Source organism: Hemibagrus wyckioides, linkage group LG04, assembly GCF_019097595.1.
Source record: "Hemibagrus wyckioides isolate EC202008001 linkage group LG04, SWU_Hwy_1.0, whole genome shotgun sequence".
In the NCBI taxonomy this organism is placed as follows: Eukaryota; Metazoa; Chordata; class Actinopteri; order Siluriformes; family Bagridae; genus Hemibagrus; species Hemibagrus wyckioides.
In genome coordinates this window covers 9,004,142-9,028,457 of record NC_080713.1, presented here as the reverse complement: position 1 = coordinate 9,028,457, position 24,316 = coordinate 9,004,142, and the positions used below count along the sequence as shown (strand labels likewise).

Below are 24,316 nucleotides of genomic sequence, written 5' to 3'. Positions count from 1 at the left end.
TGCAGTCAGGATGTATTCAGAATCCCTGGACAGATTAAAGCTGTAGTTCGGAGAAGAGAGGGAGGTTTTCACTTTTGTTTTTGCGCGTCAAGGCCATGGAATCTGAACTGGCTGACTTTTCCCAGCAGCTGCTGCTCCGCTCTGATCCAAAGATTACACAACGCTGAGAAACACATGGCCAGTACATTTCTCCTGAACTGCGTCGGGACGGAGGAACCACAAACTCGCCATTCACTTCCTTGCTTTTTCCTTGTAAACCACCTTCAAAATATTAACACTGTATGACTCTCTCTGTCTCTCTCTCTGTCTCTCTCTCTCTCAGGCTCTGGATGGTAGTGTGTATGACCACGTGAAGGATTATCTGATGTCTTTTTGCCGGACAGAGTTGGAAGCATTCCAGGCCGTTCACAACACGTTCCAATTCCTGCTGGACAAGTCCAGTCGAGTGAGTCTCTCTCTCTCTCTCTCTCTGTCTCTCTCTTTCTCTCTCTCACACACACACACACACACACACACACACACCACCTCTTATTTCAGTATCAGCACCCAATCTGTCTCTGTGTTTCCCTATTCTGTGCTCCTTTAATTCCCAGAAAAAGCTGTATGTTGCCAGAGTCCCATTAACTGATCTCCTATGAAGCAATTCCCTTCGCTGCATACACACACACACACACACACACACACACACTCCCCATGTACATAAATCCACAGGACCTCTCCTCTGCACTCAGAAACATATCTGCAGGCTAACCTGCTGTCCCTAGGGCTCCTTATATTACATACTGTGAGTGTGTGTGTGTGTGTGTGTGTGTTCACCAATTGCATGGTACTTCAAGGTGTCTATGTATGGACTGTAGTGAATTTCATCTTGTTACTGCATGATTCAATTCAATAAGAATCACAGTTATGTTGGCTTAGACCTTTTTTTCTTTTCTTTTTTTTAAAGGAACAGTGCAGTATATTTGCCCTCAAGTCCAACAGACACCTGCAATAGGCTAACATCACTGTTAATGACAGGACAGAAAGTATACCATCCCTCCTCCCACCCTCAGAGCACCACCAGTTTTGCTCTTGACTCCTGGCCATGAATGACTTTGGCATCATTGGGATTTAGACTCCTGACACTGATATCCTGACCGCAGTGCTTATTGCTCCGTTCACACACACAGCGTCACACAGCGAACAGAGATCATTCATTTCCAAAGACTTCAACCCTGACTGTCGGAGACAATCTCATATATGACGTGATGCTTATATACACCTCTGTATTTTATATATATACGTCAAATCTTCCTCCAGAACGTTTCATTTCAGCAGCATTTTAATAGAATGCTAGTTGCACCACCAAATGCTAAACATTGTTACTATGGCAACCAGAACTGGGGAACACCTCCTCGTGACTTTATAATACAGCAATAAATTTGCCGCGTGTGCGAACGTAGCATAACATCTATTTACTTCATTTAGATTCTTAATTGCCTCTCATCAGTTATGTATGCTCCCTACATATAGTATAATGGTATTGTAGCGCCTGAATAGTGCATTATATTCCCAGTTTTTATTTTTTTTCTGTTCATAGGAATTGAATTTATATAGGTGAAATTGCTCTGATAAACCTGATGCATACACTCACACTAACTAACTGTATATCTCTGATCCAGGTTGGGCAGGACTTCAATCAGCAGCTGTTCCTGCAGGAGAACCCCGTTTTCCACAAAGCACAGGACTTTCAGTTCCAGCCGTGTGACAGTGACACAGTGAGACACACATACATACACAACAAAACACTGTACCGTGTGATGTAGCTTGTTTTCATTTTGCATTTGTAAAAGAGCGGCTCTGAGGAATTTGTTTTCTCTCCTGCTTTCTCTGGAAACAGCACTATGGTCCCTTTCCTTTTGATGGACAGTGCTGACATATTGGGCAGTGACTAATTGCAACTATAGAAAAAGGATGAAAAGGTTCAGAATAATGGTGACATTTATCCATTCATCTTTATCGTGGACAGGGTTGTGGTGGATCTAGAACTCCTTCCAAAAGCAGTGGATGTAACAGGAACACCAGTCTATCACAGGGCAACACACACACACACACACATAGAAACTTCACACAGCCTTTCAGAACTGGAGTAATTTAGTGTCAGCATGTTTTTTGGATATGAGAAAAAGCCAGAAAAGCCATGCAGGCCTGGAAAGAACATCCAGAACTCCACAAAGACAGTGTAGGATTGAATTTGGATCCTGTGAGAGAGTAACAAAAGAAAGAAAGAAGACATGAGACCTCAGTGTCTGTGACAGTTGGCAGAAAACCTCTTTACTGAAAATAGACATATCTTTGCACAGCATCTTATTTTATCTCTTTATCACCCATGAGTATCACACCTATACACCTCAGCATCGTGCCACACCTTGGGCAGAAAAAAACTTGACTCTGTCTATCTTTCTCTCTCTCTCTCTCTCTCTCTCTCCCTCCCTCCCTCTCTCCATCTCTCTCTCTCTCACACACACACACACACACGTGCACTCCGTCAGCAGTCTTATCCTCACTCTCTATATTTACCCAATGCAGCAGACACCTCCGGATGTGTCGGAAACACTCGCGTGACTAAACATTGACAGCTCTGATTAAACCGTCTCTCTCTCTCTCTCTCTCTCTCTCTCTCTCAGCTTAAAATGAAGCTTGCTTATCCGCACCCCTTTTTTTTCCCTTAGAATAAACTCTTCCACATGGTATTAAACTTGACATTTTGTCCTTTCTCACATCTAAAAGCAGCTCTTTATATACGTCAACTCGCCCTTTTTACTTTGCCTTTGCTTTAACTCTTCGTTATTCTCTCCATCTTTTTTTTTCTTCCTGTGCCTCACATCCTTTTTGTTTCCTCACTCAAAATCCCCATTACAGGCAATCCGTCTCTTAGACTTTTTCCTATTTGTTCTTTCGGTCTCACTACTTCTTTTTCTCTCCTTCTCCCTCTCTGGTTTATTTCTCTCTCTCACTGATTCGTCTACTATAAATTCCTAAATTCCTTCCTCACTTTTTCTCCCGCCATCTACTGAATGTCTTAATCTATTTATTTCTCATTTCTATCCCTCTCCTTCTATTTCTCTCTCGTTTTCCCTTTTCTGTTTCTATTTCTCACACAATTGCTTTTGTATTTATTACATTTTCTATCCTTATCTCTTACTCTTGCTCTTTTTTACTGTCAGTTTTTCTGTGCTACGTCTCACTCTTTCCCTCTTACTCATTACTTTTTTTCTCTCTCTCTCTCTCTCTCTCTCTCTCTCTCATTTGTTTCTTTTCTTCAGTCTTTTATTTTACCGCTAATTAAGTCTTCCTCTCTACAGTTTTATCTGTCTGTCTGTCCCGCAGTTTGTCCCTCAATCTCTCGATCAACCTTTCGTTTTCTCTTGCTTTCCGGCTCTCACCCTCTGCAGCGCTGCCAGCTTATTAACTCTGACATTCAAATCTTTTCTGATCTTCTGTTCCTTTCTTTTCCCCCTTTGCGCTAAAGGTGGTATATTTATTGTAGGACTGTTTTCTGCTTTTCATAATTAACTGTACTGAATTTTACTATCTGATAACTTGAACATTTTAACAACTTCCTGCCACTAACCTCTCTTTTCCTCCTTTCTGCTCCTATCTTTGTTTCCCTATGCTACCTGTGTGTGTGTGTGTGTGTGTGTGTGACTCCTGGCTCAGACTCTGAGCTCCGTGCAGCAGTTGGTGGACATTGAGCCATCGGCAGTCAGTGTGATGAGAATGACCTTGGCCCAGGTAGAGCGACACACAGCTAACAAACTCCCATCATCCTTCAGTGCACGTAGTCTATAACGCAAGAAAATTTCCATTGCATGTCATAGATTAAAAAGAATGTGTGGTGTGCTAATGTCAGAACGGGACAGAGAGCGGGTTTATTCTGTGTGTGTGTCTGTGATAGAATATAAACTACTTAGCTGATACAGGAGATGGAGGTGTTGGACTACTGATCAGAAGGTTGTAAGTTTAAATCCCAGCTCCACCAAGCTGCCACTGCTGGGCCCCTGAGCAAGGCCCTTAACTCTCATTTGCAAAAAAAAAAAATGAGATAAAATGTAAGTTGTTCTGGATAAAGATGTCTGCCAAATGCCAAGAATGTAAATGTCTACATACACACAGGCCCTGATTTACTGAAGGGTTGCTTGTTTAAATCTTCTCCAGTTTGCCTTAATGAACATGTGATTTGGGAAGGTTTTTACTTCAAATACAAAGTGCTGTCTATGCAAATAGATTGAATTAGCACTTGCAGTGTGATTTCCAACAGCCTGAAAGCCCAGTCCAGCAGCGGCAATAAAAACCAGGAATTATATTGGCAAAAAACAAAATTCTACCACCGACCAGATTTTAATCGTGAGAACTTTATCAAGATTATGCTTTAGTATCTTCAAATAAACTCCTAAAATTATGACTTAATATTCCAGCAGCAAAGTTAGTTTAATTGTAGATATTTATCACGCATTCGCAGCTCTGATGCTCACAGCATTTAAATAGATCCGGTGACAAGGAGTTTATTTACACATATGCCCTGAACCGGTCGTACACTGTTGTTTTGCATTCATATCATATTTTGGGGGTGGGGGGGTTGGGTTTCACATCTGTAACTCCCGTTAAACTAGAAATGCAATAACAAATGTGTGACTCGGTTTGACTCCTCTTTTAAATTGGAACAAATCTAGGACGTGAATCTAGATCGTGATGTAATTCACACAATTATTCTTTGTAAATCACCCTCAGCATGCTTGCTTTTTCCATGCACTCTCAAACCCATTAAATAATTTAGCAGTCATTTTCTCATTGGCGCTGTTCTTCCCTCCTTTCTGGGAGAAGTTAGCGATTGTGTAGCCTGCTGATGTCACAGGGGGACATTGTTATTGCTAGCCCAATTACAATAGCGTTCAATGTCATAGTAATGAGAACTCCAACGTAGCCGTAGTGGTGACTTCAATCAATGGACTTCCGGAATGGAAGGTACCAGAATGCAGTGCAGTTAACAATCTACCAGATGACCGCATGTTTGCATCGATGGCTGTGGAAGATGATCTTTTTGAGCAGAACGAAGAGATGAGGAAGTGAGAGAGCTGGGTATACGAAATGGTTAAAGTGCTCCTGCAGCGCTCGCTTTAGATTGAGATGAAGCTGACTTCACCACAATCGGCAGGTAGCCGAATAGCATTATGGCGTAATGTTAACCAGAGGGGAAGCAGAACAAAAAGTCAACCTTTTTAAATATAATATCAACACTGAATGCCGCTGAAGAACAGGTGATTAATAAAGATTAATGTGTCATGGTTTATTCAAAGTGCTAGGCAATGACAGGTTTGTACATTTGTTTTCTTTTCACAGCATTAATACGGCATGTAGCTTGTTTAAATTAATTTATTCAAGTGAACGCTTCAAGATCAAGAACAATTGATAGATTAACAGCTCATTAACCAGCCACTGGTTGTTTCAGGGTCGGACAGTTTCTTCATTTAAGGATTTAAGGATTTGGAATTGGATAGGTTTTAGTTTTGTCCGTATTCATCCTGTTTCACTCACAAGCAGACGTCTTTTTTTTTTATGAAAATACTCATTGTTGGTATTTAGCATTTAGTATTTTATCCAGCAGCTACACCGATCAGGCATAACATTATGAGCACTGAGAGGTGACACTGATGATCTCCTCATCATGGCACCTGTTAGTGGGTGGGATATATTAGGCAGCAAGTGAACATTTTGTCCTCAAAGTTGATGTGTTAGAAGCAGGAAAAATGGACAAGCGTAAGGATTTGAGCGAGTTTGACAAGGGCCAAAGTGTGATGGCTAGACCACTGGATCAGAGCATCTCCAAAACTGCAGCTCTTGTGGGGTGTTCCCGGTCTGCAGTGGTCAGTATCTATCAAAAGTATCCTTTAATTCCTGTAAGTATCCTTTAAGTCCTAGGCCCCACCTCGCAACTTACAGGATCTTAAAGGATCTGCCTGCTAACATCTTGGTGCCAGATACCACAGCACACCTTCAGGGATCTAGTGGAGTTGATGGGTCAGGGCTGTTTTGCAACAAAAAGGGGGACCGACACGATATTAGGCAGGTGGTCAAAATGCTATGCTTGATCGGTGTATGTGTACACCCTTGCTACAACAAAAGATTTTATTCTTAGGGACCCTAATTTTTATACACATTTTATCTTAATTGATTATTAAAATGTAAACAAATTGATTTCAAATCAAATTTTCAGAAACAGTTTATACACTTTCTGAAAATCTTATTAGATGACTTATCACACCGTATATGAATGCTGGCTATCAGGTTTTATTTAAGGAAGTGGAAGCAACTGTGACAGTCTCCAGAGGAACTGTGGCAGTTTCCTTAAGATTCTTAGAAAAACTGACCAGCCAAATTCCTTATAAACTGCCCCGTAAACCAGAGACACTGGTGTATTTTTACACCACCACACTTACTGGTGAAAGGCAAAGGCTTTTTCACACCCAGTAATGCCTTTGTTTAATTTAGTACAGTCTGATGCTCTTTACAGCAGATTATTTAATGTAGAAAATGGTTAATTTACTGATTTCTGAAGGCAGTATTTCTTTACAGCGTTTTATTTACATGTGTTCTGTACAGTACTGAATACAATAAGTACTGTATATAAAACATACACTGTGAGTCGAAAGTTTTGGGACACGTTTTTGAACACAATTAAACCAGAAAAACATTGTGCAACATGCTTAATCTAAAATCCTAATGAGATCCTAAAGAGCCTGAGAGTTTTAGATAATAGACTCCAAGATAGAGCTACACTGCAAAAAATATCTTGGCACATTGAATTTAGTGAAATCTTTATTTGCAATATTTCTCATTATAAGAATACAATAAACCTATTATTAAATCTTAAATAATTAAAATAAATTAATTAATAATCCTATTGTATTAGACTCTTTTTTAATCTTACAGATTCGAGCATAAAAATTAGCAAATGTAAAGATAAAAAATTAAATATGTCTAGAAATGGGTTTAATAATCTTGGATCTTCTTAATTGTATATATTGCATTTAAAACAGTAAACAAAATTTAAAACAGTATTTACAAAAATCATACGTTTTTCCGGTATGTTTGTCTTCAGATGTCTTTAACACGATCTGATGTAGTCAGCGCTTTCTGCTTCCTGTGTCCTATGACTAATGTTGGCTTCTATGCTGCTGTTAACTTGTTCAATGCAGTTTGCATTGATCCTCATCGAGACATTCAATATCACACAGTTTGGAATACACGCTCACATACACACCTTAACAGGAAGTCTTATCGAAGCAGAGCCTTGCTTACTGTGTGTCTTATCATTCCTGCAGTTATGATCTCTGAGTGTGTCTGAGTGTGAGGTTTCTGATGATCTGCACTTAAGTCATTATTCTAGGAAGTGTATAAGGGAATGAGAGGAGAGACTGGCTGTGATGAAGAGGTGTCAGGATGGAATGAAGACAACAGAGGATATTCTATCTAACACTGTCCTGCATACTGTCTTGAATATTTGAATAGATGTATAGTGATCTGGGGAAAGCCTTTATTTATTGATTTTTTTGCTTGCTTGCAAAGACCATAATGGGTAAGAGGGCCCTTTTTACAAGTACAGTGTAACCTCAGCATAAGTATGCACTCCCTTATAAATTTTCACCTTAAGAATTGAAATTTTGCATCGGCATGCAAAGCATTTTTGGCGTACGAACCAAACTGAACACCGTCTAAGTTGTGCATATGTCCGAGAGCCGTCAGTGGAAAGCCAAGAGAATACCAGCTGAAGCATTACAAATTTTACAAATTGTTTTTCAGTCAGTGAAAACTGTTTCGAAAGAGTCAACCCACGATACTGACATTGCCTTCAGCACGCGTTCAACAGCTACGTGATTTTTTGTGCATTTTTTTTTGTGCACATATTGATGGTGTGGGTGCTCCGTTCTATTTTTAGCCCAAACTTGGTGGTACGACTTCCTGTGAGAAGCCATGACATGCTTGGCTTGGGTTAGTTCTTTGTTAGCAGCCGTACAGTTTCCATACACTTTGTATTGCTAATATTGGTCATATTTTTTGGGTGGCTGGAACAGATTATCTGCATTTACATTATTTCTTTTTTTTGTGAACAATTGTTTTATTAAGGAAAATAGTCCAGTATAACACAAAAAACAACACATCAATTTAGTCTGTAGCCATAACCCCCACCCTCCCGGTAGACTCAAACTGTACTAAGAAAGCGTAAGAGATTGCAGTGGAAAAAGGTACAAACTATAATGCTTAATCACAAAAAGAATAGAAAGAAAAATAAATGAACAATAGTAGAAATAATAATAATATATACATAAATACAAAGAAAATTATACATCAAAGAGAGGAAACAAAGGATTTAACAGTTTCCAAAATAGCCCTCCAGATCTTCAGAGTTTTTGTCTTTGCTCCATGAATGCGAGCTGTTGATAGTTCCATAGAGACAATGTCAAGCAGAGATAGGCCCCATATACGTCTGGACATTAAATGGGGAGGAGCCCAGCGACTGACTAACATTTTCTTAGCAGCAGTAAAAGCAGCTAAAAGTAAGCATCTTTGTTGTGGTGACAGAGCCAGGTCAGAAAAGTTATTTAAGAAAAAAAAGGTCTGGAGTCAAAACCACATCCTTTTCTACTAAAAAAGATAGGTCATGAGCAAGCTGAGACCAGAAGAGAGAAAGTGTAGAACATTCCCAAAAAAAATGTAAATGGGTACCAAGTGCCCTCTGTGGACATAAATTACAATTTGGGGAGGATAACACATGCATATAAAAGAGTTTTACAGGAGACAAATAGAGTCTGTGTAGTAATTTCCAGTGGATCATCTGATGATTGGGGTTTTTTGAGGATGATGTGATTGTTTCCCAAATTTGATCAGAGGATAAAGTTTGTGTATCATAACTGATATCCTTAAACCAGATGGTTGTTATGGGTAATGGTTTGGATGTGTTTTGGAGGAGAAAAGAGGAAATAACTGAGGCAGAAATAACAGAATTATCAGTGGAGAGAAAAACTTTCCGCAAAGGATGTACAGGTAATTGTGCATCCCAGGGAACTCCATATGCGTGAAGCACTGACCTAATGCGAAGGTACATGAAAAAGGAGGTTCCTGGTAGATTAAAGAGGGCCTTAATATCTTGAAACGATTTCAAACCTTTGTCATCAAAAATGTCACCAAAGGAATTCACTTTGCATTTAATCCATTGTGGACAGTAAAATGGGTTTTTACCTGATAAGAAATTATTATTATGAAACAAAGGTGAATGGCGATGCCACTTCAAGTTTGGGTCTATCTTCCTGGTCACCGTTCTCCAAGTGGAGATAAAATGTGTTATGATGGGGCCAAAGCGTAGTTTACATTGTCTAAGAGAGACACCAGCAAAAACCAAATGCTCTATATTGTGAGGGAGAACAAGAGATTCTTCAATAGTCCACCATGAAGTTGACACATTTGGCTTAAACCAGGCTGAGAATTATTTCTTATGGAAAAATTTTTCATAGTACAAATTTTCGCCTTAAGAACTTGACTCCAGAATGAATTAAATTCGTATGCTGAGGTTCCACTGTATACTGGCTTTCTGTTATGCCAGCGGAATAGAAATCTTCTTATCAGACAATCAGTATAAAGAAGCAAATATTTAATTTCCCCAAGTCTGATATAAAATGAGTCAGGCTTTCAGAGTGTGTTTTCCCTCTGTTGGATAACCTTACACAGAATTTCAGTGGTTGAAGAAACACCTTCACATTTATAGATGCTTAGGAACAAGCAATTGGGGCAACTCAGAGATCAGAAATGGGTTTAAGATCAACATTTACTTTGAAGTCAGAGAGATTTATTGCTGAATATGTTCAGCCCAAAACAGATGTAAATTCCATTTTATTGGCATCTGGTAAAAAGTCAGCCTAAAAATTCTAAAACTGTACTCGTGTGCTGTTCTCATGTCTTGGTGAAGCTACAATATGAGCAAGAGTGAAATGAACATAAGCCTACGAAATCCAGAGATGAGTTTATAAACCCATCACGAGATGAGGTTCAGGTCTAAATACTGCAGATGAATACTGATGAATTTGATCTCAGACAGAGACTATCATAGTTTAATGCCATTAAGTGAGAATTTATTTTCCCTATTTTCATATTACATGCTCAATCATTAATTTGGATTTAGATGCATGAGTAGCAAATACTGTTCCATAGTGCGTTAATTGGCAAGACGATCCAGCGCATCCAGACTCAGCGACTCCTGAAACGATGCTTATCTTACACTTAGCCAGCGTTGTTTAGTTGCCAGTATTTCTGCTTTGTACATCTGAGCTGTTCCACTGTTACTGCCAACACTCTATTGCTACAATTGCACACATATTCATATACATTCTTACTTTTAGTGTACCATTTTATCCTTATTTTTTTAAATAGCAACTAGTAAGAAAGTTACAAAGCCAATTTATGATGATATGATGATCTGTTGAATTTATGGTGATAAAGATATTCTATTCTATTCATTTTCTATCAGAATTTACTCCCTCGAGGATGCCACCATTCTGACATAGAAGAAATTAACGCAAAATCAAGCAGTATTCTGTCATATTTGAAGGAACTTGCGATTTTTCAGAATTACCCTGGATTTTCCTCAGATTTGGGACAAGATACACTGACCAGGCAAAACATTATGACCACCTGCCTAATATTGCCCCCCCCCCCCTTTGCTGCCAAAACAGCCCTGACCCATCATGCACTGTGTATTCTGACACCTTTCTATCAGAACCAGCATTAACTTCTTCAGCAATTTGAGCAACAGTAGCTCGTCTGTTGGATCGGATCACACGGGCCAGCCTTCACTCCCCACGTGCGTCAGTGAGCCTTGGCCGTCCATGATCCTGTTCCACTGTTCCTTCCTTGGACCACTTTTGATAGATACTGACCACTGCAGACCGGGAACACCCCACAAGAGCTGCCGTTTTGGAGATTCTCTGATCCAGTGGTCTAGCCATCACAATTTGGCCCTTACGGAATCCTTCCTTTGGAATCCTTACGCTTGGCCATTTTTCCTGCTTCTAACATCAACTTTGGGGACAAAATGTTCACTTGCTGCCTAATATATCCCACCCACTAACAGGTGCCATGATGATGAGATAATCAATGTTATCCACTTCACCTGGCAGTGGCCATAATGTTATGCCTGATCGGTGTATATCATGTGACATCATCAAAAAGCACATTCAGCCCTCTTTGATTCACTTTTTGGCTGCAACAGTCATGAAAAAACTCCTGAAATACTGGAGGGACTGATTGTTTCCCAGGCTGACACACACACACACATATATATATATATATATATATATATATATATATATATATATATATATATATATATATATATATATATATATATAACTTATTGTTTCTCAAAACCATGAACAAAATATTCAATTACAAAAACAGGTCTGTTTTAACGCCATTCAATAATTACCTTCAGGCAGAGCATCAGTCTTGACATCAGCTGCAGTCCAAACTTTAATGTTTACAGCTGCTTAAATAATTAATAGTGCACTTTTGCTGGCATTTATTTCCAGGTTCTTGGAAATAACTGTATCTAAAAGCAGACCATCAAACACACCGAGGAGATGGGAAATTGTGGATAGTATCTGGCATTTAAAGCTTTAAAACAGAGAGCGAACACTGAACATTAGTGTTCCCAGTGGTTTTAAAGAACTCCCAGACATCACAGATATTCATGTGGTCTTAATGACAGTCTGTCTCTCTGCATGTCTGGGTGCTTCATTCCCGCATGTTCCTGGTGATGAATTCTCATGGTCTTGGTGGTTCAATGAGGAAAGGGAATTTAAACATTGTGTAGGATCTACTTATGGAGCTAGCTTGACATTTAGGTTGGACAAGTTCGTGTTTGCCAGGTAAATGCTGATGTCTGTCACCTTGGTAACCGGTGTGCATGGTTTTCTTTGTTTGTTTGTGTGTGTGTGTGTGTGTCACAGAGCCGGCAACTGGAGTCGGAGACTGGTACCACAGAGGAGCACAGCCTCAACAAAGAGGCCAGGAAATGGGCGACACGTGTAGCCCGAGAGCACAAAAACATCATCCACTATAAACGGGTAAGACACACACATACACACACACACATACTCACATCACCACATGCCAGTCATATATGTAAGGTTTCATGTGTTTAATTGCATGATATTACTGCACACTATTATTATGGAGCATATTCTGTGCCAGAAAACATATATACTGTATAAAAAAATATCAGTTCTTTTGCATTAGTGACAAGTAAAAAGCAAATCCCTTGCTCTTGATCTCGAATGAAAATCAATCAGCAGGTTAATGCTTATTCAATGCATGTGAAGTAAATGGTATCTACCTTTAAAAGCAATCCACCGCACACCATTGCATTTTACTGTGCAAAAACAATCAGCAGGTAATTGAATTCATTAATAAAATGCAATTTTGTGCCCCAAGTGAATGTAATTCCCCGTTGCATTGCATTGTACTTTCATCAGTGGGTTGCAGCAGTGTCACACTGAAATGCGGTTATTGTCCACATATCAGGAAGTTGTATTGTCTTGATATGAAAAGAATTGAAGAGCCAGAAACTTGCATTCTCCAGGAGGCACTGTGGTCCATATAGAGGAACAATCCTTACTGCACATTCTTAGTAGTGTAGGGTCCAGTACTGGTCAGGTGTTAGCCGATTCCCTGCCTACTTGGGATACTCTTTACACACACTGATATGGAAAGGCATAGGGTGGTGGGTAGACATGTTTATATAATTATTGTTCCATTTGGAGAAAGGACATAGTCATATTTTTCTCCCAATAAGGAGTTTTCATTAAAAGCAGTACATCTATAGAGAGAAACTCTTGGCTCCTGGGCAATGTATACTGAGCATCAGTGATGGGTTTGTAATTGCAGGCACTGGAGGAGTGCGAGAGACAGGGAACTCCTCCCACAGAACAGAGCCGCAACGACCTCGAGTTCAAAATAGAGGAGGCCAGAGAGCACATTCGTAAAGCTGAGGTAAGGATCAGGGGTGTGTGGGTTTCGCGTGGGTGTGTGGGTGTTTTCTTGAACTCAGGAACTTTGTAGCTCTGTAAAGTTTCTTAGTTTTGATACTTTTCTGCAGCACTGAAATAGTGCTAATTTCTGATCATTGTAGCTCCCTTTCTTCTGTTTACCGCATTTTATTAATATAGCTTGTTACTGAATGTGGCTAAGTACATAAAGCCAGATATTCACTGAGTTCAGTCGGGTGTTTTATGTTTAGCTATTTATATGCAACACTGTGCTAGTGCAGTATATTGCCAAAGGTTTTGGGACGTCCCTCTAAATCACTGAATTCAGGGGTTGGGCTTGGGCTCTTAGTTCCAGTGAAAGGAACTCTTAATGCTTCAGCATACCAAGACATTTTGGACAATGCTCCCAACTTTGTGGGAACAGTTTGGGGATGACCCCTTCCTGTTCCAACATGACCGCACACCAGTGCACAAAGCAAGGTCCATGAAGACATGGATGAGCGAGTTTGGTGTGGAGGAACTTGACTGTCCTGCACAGAGTCCTGACTTCAACCCAATAGAACACCTTTGAGATTAATTAGAGCAGAGACTGTAAAGCAATACCTGAATTCATTGATTTGGAAGGGTGTCCCAAAACGTTTGGCAATATCGTGTAGATTAGCCAAAGGTTGTGAAACCAGGACAGTACTAGTGTTTCCTGTCATCCTGCGTGATGTTATCAGTGATCATCATAAAAGTGTACTTTAAAATACAGCTACAACTTTAGGCTGCTCGACTGGCGTCTACAAATGTTGTGAAAAAGTTGCTAGAATTCTAAAACAAGCTTGGAGAGAACTAGCCAGCTGAATTCTGTTTAATGTTGTATCAGTGTCTGTAATATACTTACAATATTTATGTTCTCAAGACATTTTGCCACGGTTAAAGGGCACATTCTAATGCAGAGCGCTTCATGAAGCACCATGAAATGAACTGCTTTAATGTTTCTCTTTATTCAGCTAAAATAAGTTCTCCCTGCCTGATCCTCCATTAGTCTCCGATGAATATTTAATTGCCCCATTAGGAACTAATGGATAACCATTGGTGAGGAGAGGAATTAAAGAAGAATGAAAGCGTGAGAATATTAAACTTTTGGGTTTGGTTTTTTTTGGTGTTCGGTCATAAACACTGGATGTCATTGGCATTTGTGTCAAGAACTGACACGGAGTGTACTTAGCATTCATTATTAAAGAGTGATGCTTTTTTTTGAATAATGGCGGTAGACTTTTGTGTGGCTTTTCTTCTAAATGTCACTGTGGATGGAAACTTCTGGAAGGGCGCAGGTGATGGTTGTTTGCAAGCTTTTTGAATGGGCATGCTTCTGTAATAGTGATTCAAAGCAACTTCCTGTGTGTATGTGTGTGTGTGTGTGTGTCTATGGATGTTCATTCTGTTTCTCCATCTACAAGACTGTGAAGCTCAAAGCAGAGGCTCGTCTGGACCTGCTCAGGCAGGTAGGCGTTTCCGTGGATACATGGCTGAAGAGCGCCATGAACCAAGTGATGGAAGAGCTAGAGAACGAGCGCTGGGCATCACTGCCCACCCTCACTACCCACGATCCCTCACACTCAGTAAGTAATTAATTTATATAATTAATTATACTGTATTCCCAAAATACAGCAACTTCTCTTCATAGTCCCCTGACAATGCTCTCTGCCATCCCATAATAACCCTGTTAGCTGATATCAATGCAGTAGGTGTTAAAAATGGCTTGCTACTTACTGTTCCCTACATATCATCACACAAATATAGTGCCGCATAAAAACCATCAGAATATTTCGCTATCATCAATAGAATATGGACGTGTTCTAAATCTATCTCTGTTCCCCACATGACATCACAAACATCTCAGCATCATCAGAGCAATATGGAAGTGTTCTAAATCTAACTCTGTTCCCTACATGACATCACAAATATCACAGCATCATCTGTACAGCATGGACGTGTTCTAAATCTCACTCTATTCCCTACATGAGACATCACAAACATCTCACCATCATCTGTACCCTACATGACATCACAAATATCCCAGCATCATCTGTACAGCGTGTCCATGTTCTAAATCTAACTCTCTTCCTTACATGACTTCACAAAATTCTCACCATCGTCAGCACAATATGACAGTGTTCTAAATCTAACTCCATTCCCAGCATGACATCACAAGCATAGCATCATCTGTACAGCATGGACATGTTCTAAATCACACTACATGAGACATGACAAACATCCCAGCATCGTTCTGTACAGCATGTTCGTGTTCTGAATCTCAATCTATTCCCTACATGAGACATCACAAACATCTCACCATCATCAGCACAATAAGGACATGCTCTAAATCTCATTCTATTCCCTACATGACATCACACCATTTCACTGTACATTGTGGATGTGTTCTAAATCTCACTCTTTTCATCAAAAGCATTTAACCATCATCTCTACAATATGGATGTGTTTTGAATCACACAAATTGCATTACAATGGCCTCAGCATAATCAATCTACTGTGAATATGTCCCAAAGCACACACTACAAGTCACACAAACACCTCCAAAGATGTGTTTCTCCGAAAATCATCACTCTGCTGTGCCCCAAACTGCATACTTCATTTGATATATAGGCCATAGAAACAGCATTACAAAGGTCTCGGCATCATCAGTCCACAGAGGACGTATCACAAACCACACACCATGTTCACTAGTCACAAAAACAGCACCCTGAAGACCCTAGCATCATCACATTACTGTGGAAGTGTCCCAAACCACACACTATTGAGTGCACTGTTTTGTAATTTTCTAACTTATAGCTAAAATCCTGGACAGGCTTGAAATAGTTCCCCTAATGTAATGTGAAGGTGTTTATGTGCCTACTTAGTGATTAGGTTGTGTGATTTGGCACGTGTTCACAGTGGACTGTTAATGGTCATGGATTTGACAGGAATTTGTTTAGGCAACCTATACAGTGACTAGGGATTGATATGAAACATGAAACTGCAGGAAGTTTGCTCACAACAACATATCTAATGAAACACTGGGCACAAAAAACACACAGTCTAAGATAGATCAGCACTAACACCCCCCCTCTCTCTCTCACTTTCTCTCTCTTTTTTTTTTTTTCCTCTCTGTCTCACACACACACACACACACACACATCCTGTGATAGTGCATTTGCTGATGTCGAGGTGACACCAGCATTCAGACAGAGGGGCCGGTTTTACTTTCCACTCTCCAGTGCAATAATCATTCATCATGCTTTCATGGCAGCGCTGAGCTGAAAGATCTTTGAGGATTGATACCCAGGTGATGAGAAAAGAATGCCACTCTTCAGACACATCAGGCTGAATGATGAACACTTGCTTCACGGTGCTTATGAGCCTTATTAAAGTGAGAAAACGGCAGTTTTTTCCCTCACACACTGCTGCCATCTGCTGATTACTTAATAATCGCAGGCGATGATCCGATGCCACACATCATTACAATCTGAAGTTCACTTCATATCCTGAGGCACACAAACTCGCAATTTTTATACCTACAGTATTAAAAATGCAATAATAATAAAACTAGCGTGTATTGATTTAAATGTTGTCACAAAGACACTTCAGAGGTCTCTAGACACCCACTGAGGTGGAAAAAAAGAAAAACAGAGACTCAAAATCATGCATAGAGAATAGTTGGAGGAATAGTTGTATTACTTCCTCCTAACCCTGTCTTCCTTACCACTATCACCTTTGGGTTGATGACCAGGACATACAGACTGATTGCCTGCTTTAAGACAGTCTGTTTAAAAGCAATAATTCTTTTCTTTTCTTTTCTTTTTTTTTTTTTACGGTGATGAAAGTAACCATGAGGTCAGATTTAAGAAGTGTGTTCATCTCTTGTCTTGGATTCTGAGCGCTTTCTCCGGACTGTCCTTCCAATTCAATTAGTATTCACCTCACATCAGCTTGCAGCACGTAGCGAGCGAGAGAGAGTGTGAGAAAGAGAGAGAGAGAGAGAGAGAGAGAGAGAATCAATATAGCAGGGCAAATAAGGGCGAGACAGACAGAGGCAGACAAGAGCACGTGAGGACTTATAGTAGAGGTGAAATAGGGACTCCGAATAAAAAGTCAGACAAACATAGTAATATTTTAGTGCTTCTTAAAGCTTAAGCTATAAAAGTAGTCATAATTCATATCCAAGATCAAAGAAATAAGCAAAGACAGTAAATAGTAAAGTAAATCCATACTCATAATAGGCCTGGGCCAAAATCAGACAATGCTAGACACGATAAACTGGAGTTTGCAATAATGTCCTGAGAAAACTTGAAATTGTGGGTCAGAAATGATCAAAAGAACAAGAAATCAAGAAAAAAGCAATGATTGTGAATGAGAGGTCTAAGAAGGACAGATAAAAATGAACAAATAAGGAAAGTGGAAAGCAGAAAGGGTGAGAATATTCCATTCACCTGCTTACAGCTGTTGCTGCTGTGAGCAAAAAACAGTTCAGTTCAATTCATTTCTATAGCGCTTTTGACAATGGACATTGTCTCAAAGCAGCTTTACAGAAGTATAGAAACAGAGAAGGAAAAAACATTATAAAGTTTAAATTAAAGTTACTATTTTATCCCTGCGGTGGCGGAAAACAGTGAGGCAGGTGGAAAATAAAGTAGTTTATAATATTAGTTTAGTTGAAGCTGATTGTAAACTGCACAAGTGTGGGAAAAGTGGGACGGGAAAAAATGAAAAAAGTTTCCTTCGGGTCTTTAAGGTGGACTGATGGCCTTCTGAATTTTCTCCAAAATCTTCAATGTCCATATAGGGCCAGGTGGAGCATCTGCTATTCAGAAATCAAGTCCTCATTCACAAACATATGCATTTTAATTTTCCCTTTTAATAGGCCAGCAGTCTTCTAAAAAAATTGCCACTTGATAAATAGAAACATTTTCTTTTGCTTTGTTGTGTTGTGAAATCGTTGGCCGGCGTGTTCACTGCCCCCTTTAGTTCTGCAGAGTTACTATTGCATCTAGGGGACAAAAATGGGAACTGCAACAAGGGCTAATAGAGGTCTACTGGGGGAGGCATCACAGTGGACAGAATAGTTAATGGGTTGCCAGTTTACAAATGACTCCCTGGCCTCCATGATCCTGTATCATCAGAATTAAATCTTCTGCAAGCAAAGTGCAAAAAAAATCTATTTTTCAATGCTCAAATCTTTGGACTAAGTTTCAGGTATTTGGTGAGGTTTTTGAGATATAGTTGGGCTAAAAGCCTGGCAACCCTGGTTAATGATATTAGGTCTTCTGTGTGTGCTTTAACACTTGCTGTTTTAAACACACCTGAATAAAGGTAATAAAGTTGATCTTAATCCTTCCTCATAACGAGTTGTTAGCTAGATGGTTGTCTACAAATTCACTATGTAGTAGCCTGTCAAGCATGAAACTCAATTTAGCTTGAGGCTATGTGTAAAGTAATAATCTACTTGTCATGCCACATCATAATCAATGGTCGCAAGCCACTTGTGACAATTTTAGAGGTCAGAAATCATGAAAGTTACAGTTTGAAATATAATACAAACATGGTGTATAGTGCTGAAAAAGGAAGTGTTTTTTTTTTTTTTGTTGTTGAGCCAATATGATCATCTTAACGATATGTTCAGTCATATTTCACAGTCTGTATTTTAATGTTGCATTGTAATGTTGTAATAACAACAAACATGTTAGTTTTGGGGATATTCATTGGTATCTTGAATGTCACATGGGGGTAATGTTGTTAAGTCGTATAAGCGTTCCTTTTAACTTTCTAAGGCAAAGCATAGGCAAGCTGCCTCACAATTGTTGGGATACATATCTTTATTATTATTATTATTATTATTATTATTATTATTATTATTATTATTATTATTATTATTATTATTAATGCACAATGCATGAGCCACTCTTTTTTTCCATATTGGCAAAGAAGTCCAGTGTTACTTCTGAAAATGTTTTCTCCAAATTAGGTTTTTTTCCACTCTAATTATTTTGCTGACAAATAATACTATTGTTTAATAGATTTTCTTACAGTATTAACTCCATAAAGGCAGCTGTTTCTGAAAAGCACTGCCTTAAATTCCCTCTTTGCATATTCATTTATTCATAGTCCAGGTGGCTGTGGTATGTAAATGCTGTAAAGGACTCAAGGACTCCAGACACTCCCTAGTACATCACAGAAACATAGTCATGTCAACATTAGAGTATTTACTTAGTGTTATTCTAGCACACATGCCCAGGGATTTCTTTTTTTTTCATGCAGATCTCTGTTTTTATGTTGCTGCTCTCTTATGGAAGCATGATAAAACCTGTCCCCTTGCTGGTAATCCTTAAGACTTTTCAAATCATACTGATTTACCTGAATGTTCTGGTCAGTAGGGGTGGCGTCATGGTCACCTGATCTGCCGTAGTCCAATAGCATGGCCAGTCAGGTGGGTGGGAAAAAGAGAAAAACAGCGTCCCAATGACAGATAAAGACGTGGCCTTATTCTGACAGACATTTTTCCACTAAGCTGACCTTGTAAGAGCAGGTATGCTGAACACCTCAGAACAGTCAGGATTTGGTTCTAAAGTTTTCTGAATGCTTGGCTGTTGTGTTTTTGTAGACCACAGTGGACTTGGACCGAGACGAAGGTGAGGAACTGGAGGAGAACATGGAGCAATTTGATGATAGCAGCTCTAGTCCTTCAGGAACACTGAGGAACTACCCACTCACCTGTAAAGTGCTTTACTCCTACAAGGTAACATTCACACACAGAAACACACACATACACACACATGCTTGTTTGCTCTGGGTATTGTTCCAGTGTGGTTTTTAACACACCCTTTTCAGCTTTCCTCTCCATTTAAGTCTTGGCTCAAGTCTAGTTATAGTCTTAAGAGTCATTACAAAACCATATCAGCTCAAATGAAGTTTGTTAAATGATCCATTGCAGAGCTACATGATGTTCCGCAGGAGAAAAACTTACCCAACAGGCATTGTCATCTGACACAAGGACTGGGGAAAATAGCAAAAGCTATTTAAATGTACACAAATGCAATTCAATATATTTTTTTCTCAAGGTTTGATGTAATGCATTCAGCTCCATCTATACGTGACAGCAGACATGACGTCATTGCTTTATGCTGCTACTTGCTAGTACCCGGAGTATTTTGCATGTCAGTGAGTAAGCTAATCAGCTAGATACAACAAAACGATTCTGTATATGTAGTTTAAAGGAAATAAACTAGAGAATTAGTTAAGAAATCTATTAAACAACATTATGCTCATTGGCAAAAGAAAGTATATTCTCAGATATTTGCTTCCTGTGTGCTGTAAGAGGCCACTTGGTGGTGTGACGCAGATGAAGCAGTGAATGACAAGGAATTTGTTTAAAGTGGTATTAAAAAACACACACACATTGTACAGGTGTTCCAATGTTATTCTTATTTATGTTTAAACTCAGACACACTTATACTCTCTCTCTCTCTCTCTCTCTCTCTCTCAGGCGTCTCAGCCAGACGAGCTGACCATCGATGAGCATGAGGTGCTGGAGGTCATAGAGGATGGAGACATGGAAGACTGGGTCAAAGTAAATACTATATTCTATGCCTTTTTAGTTCATAACTATTTTTTTCATTTTAAACAAAGATATATACAGTAACCACCTGGAATAAATAAAATAAGTAAGGAGTTAAACATGATGATATAGGAAAATAATCAATGACAAAGGTGGTGTGAGTCTGACTGGAGACTCCTTCCATAAAATTTCTGTTTAGAGAAAGTTTCACCATATTAATTTTATCTTAAGCTTTCTACATACAAGTCCCGGTGTATTAGCTGTTATACAGAAACAATGCACGTGAATTACACTGAGAGAACTACTGTGATTGAATGAATATTAATCAGAGTCGAGAATTCAACAGCACTGGGCTACAAATTAAGATACATTCATCAATTTAGTGGATTATAGTAGAGTTTGTGATTTGTGTGGTGATTCTCTGTGTTTATCTGTGTTGTGTGCAGGCACGGAATAAGGCGGGTCATGTAGGCTACGTACCTGAGAAGTACCTGCAGTTCCCCTCCTCCAACAGCATACTGAGCATGCTCCAATCACTCACTGCCTTGGACTCGCGATCACACACATCAAGCAACTCCACTGACCCTGAGCTGGCCTCGGGCAGCATCAACGGTGACGCCAGTAGTAAGTTTCTATCCAACAAACAAACATTTACATTTATTGTCGGTTCTAAGTAAGTTCTTTATATAGAATAAAATATATATGCTAGCCTTTATTATTGTTTACTATGCAGTAAGTAGATATTTGCCAATGAACAAAGTGGGTCGAAAATAGAGGAAAGATCTAAAAGTCGCTTGTGTAGCTTGTGGTTTTTTGTGCCTGTAGTATTCCAGTAGGAAGCTGTAGTCTCTCTCTCTCTCTATGTATATGTATATACTGATCAGGCATAACATTATGACCACCATGAAGTGAATAACACTGATTATCTCTTCATCATGGCACCTGTTAGTGGGTGGGATATATTAGGCACACATATTCTGTTACACTGTGTTAGGCTTCATGCTACCTAAGCATGGTTCTATGCTTAATTTTCTTCCATTTTTGCACATCACACAGTAAATGGGAACTATTTGCAAGTAGGAACCAAAGAACTGAAATAGTGCCAGGAGAACACTTGCCATAGGACAGGACAAGGAGTCAATTGTTTCGATTTGTCACTTTATAGCCTCCATTCCTAATTTGCATAGAATTGAGATAATTATTGCTGGTCACTTGCCACTGCTGATGTGAATCACAGTCCTATGTTGTACACCATCACTCTTGTAACTTTGTTATTCGTAGTGATGTAGCATAACATTTATAACATTAACATTTCATCATATGGTTATATTGGCACAAACAATGCCTTTTTATTCATTTTTCCCCTCTGTCCCGCTCTCTCTTAGTGAGTTTTGCAAAGGCCATATACGACTATGAGGGCCAGACAGATGATGAGTTATCCTTCCCAGAGGGTGCAGTCATCCGGATCCTTAATAAAGACAATCAGGAGGACGATGGATTCTGGGAAGGCGAGTTTAACGGACGAGTAGGAGTCTTTCCATCCGTCCTGGTGGAGGATCTGACCGCAGAAAATGGGGACACGCACTGGGCTTTGGATACTCAGGTAGGACAGCTGTGCATCAATCGGTTATTGTTTCACTCTCACTGACTATAAATGGAAATATCGTTCACTTATTCACATGGATAAGTGTAAATTCTAGGCACGCTGCCCAGACACACACACACACACACACACCCTGTCCAGCAGTGCTCAAACATGCTCCAGATAAACTGGGCATGCCTTTTTCCTGTCTGCCTCCCATGCCCGTTATGTCTGGGGGTTTATTCGAGCAGGCGTGCCCACTTCCTTCCTGCAATTATCGTCGTGCTGAGACGGCTTTTAGAAACCCACGTCTCAAATGAGATGACAGCCACTTCCTCTGTCATAAGTACTTCTCTGATTAGATTCTGATCTTGATAAGAAACCAGCAATTAAGGGTGGCTAAGTTAGTCAAATATGAATGCTTTTTAACAGCCTAGTTAATCTGCTTCAAGATTATACACACCCAGACAAATAATCTGCTACTAACTCAGTCTGCTATTTTAATATTACACTCAGCGACTGACAAGTGGTTTAGTCAAAGGAATGACATGATGTGTCATGATAATTATTTAATGATATGTTGCCAGATGCAGTACACAGTAGCTCTGTCTCAGATCGCATACTTATGTACTAAATAAAATGATTAAAATGCTGAACACATTATTATGCGATCTTTATATTAGGTCTATATTGATGTCAGGATTTATTTTATGTTTTTATGTTCAATAGGTTAATGTGATTCCTGACTTCTAAAATTAGTTCATATTAAAGAGCACTAGAGAGAGAATAACCAGCAAGGTTATCATGTTAAATTTAATTATTATTATTATTATTATTATTATTATTATTATTATTATTATTATTATTATTATTATTATTATTATTAATTTTAATTCAAAACAAAACTAGTCCCTTATTTAACATCAAATGCCATTGGGTTAGTGAATTTATTTAATCTCTTTATGTATGAATCCATTTACAATGATGTTCTATATAATTGCATTGATTCTAAATTACAGTAGCGTATGCTTAAAGCTTTCAGGTGTTAAATCAGTACTTTGGAAATGGCACCAGGTCATGTTTCTTTGTGAGAGAATCTGTGAGTGGATTTTAACAGTGGAAGTAACAGTGCCCTCTGATGGGTTAACATGTCCTCTGCTCTATTCTACAGGTGTCGTCGTGTGTGAAACTTCAGTCGTCTTTGCCTCCATTACCCCTCTACGATCAGCCCCCATGTACCCTGGATTGTAGCCCCGCCCCCAACCTGCCTCGCTCACCGTCTGTCAACGGAGAGCACAAGCAACCTGGCCTGCACAAAGCCCTGCCACACAGTAATAATCCCTACTTAAATATAGTCCAGTTTACCTCAGTCTTGCTTTTGACAGATTTCTAAACTTTTACTTTTTGTTTTTTTTGTAAAGATCACAGTTCTAGTCTGAGTCCAGAAAGCCCAGGCTTTCCCCAGCCACCCAGATTCACACCTGATGCATCTGGCTCGGGAAAACTGCGACCTGTATGTATCCCTTTGTAACACAGTACTTCATTCATTCATTCATTCATTCATTCATTCATTCATTCATTCATTCATTCATTCATTCATTCATTCATTTATTTATTTATTTAAACCATTTTTAAGCTCAGTGTTTAAAGTTCTTCATAGAAAACCAAAATACACTAGTTATTAGCTTTTGAGCCTAAAAGTGATAAGTGAAGCTGTAATCAAGCATCAAATTTGCCATCTGTTGGGCCATCTGTGAAATTATGAGATGTTTTCTTTTTTCTTTTTTTTTGCTTTGTCCAAAATTACACCTTATTTACTATTATTTAGTAGTACTATTTAAAAGTACCACATAAATATAATGGATTATTAGTAATAGTAGTATTGTTATTATTATTATTATTATTATTATTATTATTATTATTATTATTATTATTATTATTATTATTATTAAACCACAGAGGACCCACCTATAAAAAGTACATTTAAATGTATTCTGTGTATAAAATATTGTTCTTTTGGCCAAGGTAATTACCTTTTTTTTATTCAATATATTGTATTGT

The 24,316-nt window shown here is 39.0% G+C and overlaps 1 protein-coding gene across 2 annotated transcripts in view; it reads left to right on the top strand.

The window, feature by feature from the left end:
• LOC131351812 (F-BAR and double SH3 domains protein 2-like) overlaps positions 1 to 24,316 on the top strand; it is a 96,660-nt gene that overhangs the window by 69,193 nt on the left and 3,151 nt on the right. Inside the window, exons 9-20 of one of the 2 annotated variants that reach the window (XM_058387415.1) lie at positions 323 to 445; positions 1,662 to 1,757; positions 3,700 to 3,774; positions 12,039 to 12,155; positions 12,976 to 13,080; positions 14,522 to 14,683; positions 19,720 to 19,854; positions 20,602 to 20,685; positions 21,120 to 21,297; positions 22,059 to 22,276; positions 23,427 to 23,586; positions 23,677 to 23,768. In XM_058387415.1, coding sequence (XP_058243398.1) covers positions 323 to 445; positions 1,662 to 1,757; positions 3,700 to 3,774; positions 12,039 to 12,155; positions 12,976 to 13,080; positions 14,522 to 14,683; positions 19,720 to 19,854; positions 20,602 to 20,685; positions 21,120 to 21,297; positions 22,059 to 22,276; positions 23,427 to 23,586; positions 23,677 to 23,768 — 1,545 coding nt within the window. The remainder of the gene's footprint in view (positions 1 to 322; positions 446 to 1,661; positions 1,758 to 3,699; positions 3,775 to 12,038; positions 12,156 to 12,975; positions 13,081 to 14,521; positions 14,684 to 19,719; positions 19,855 to 20,601; positions 20,686 to 21,119; positions 21,298 to 22,058; positions 22,277 to 23,426; positions 23,587 to 23,676; positions 23,769 to 24,316) is intronic. The other variant, XM_058387416.1, reaches the window with a different exon arrangement.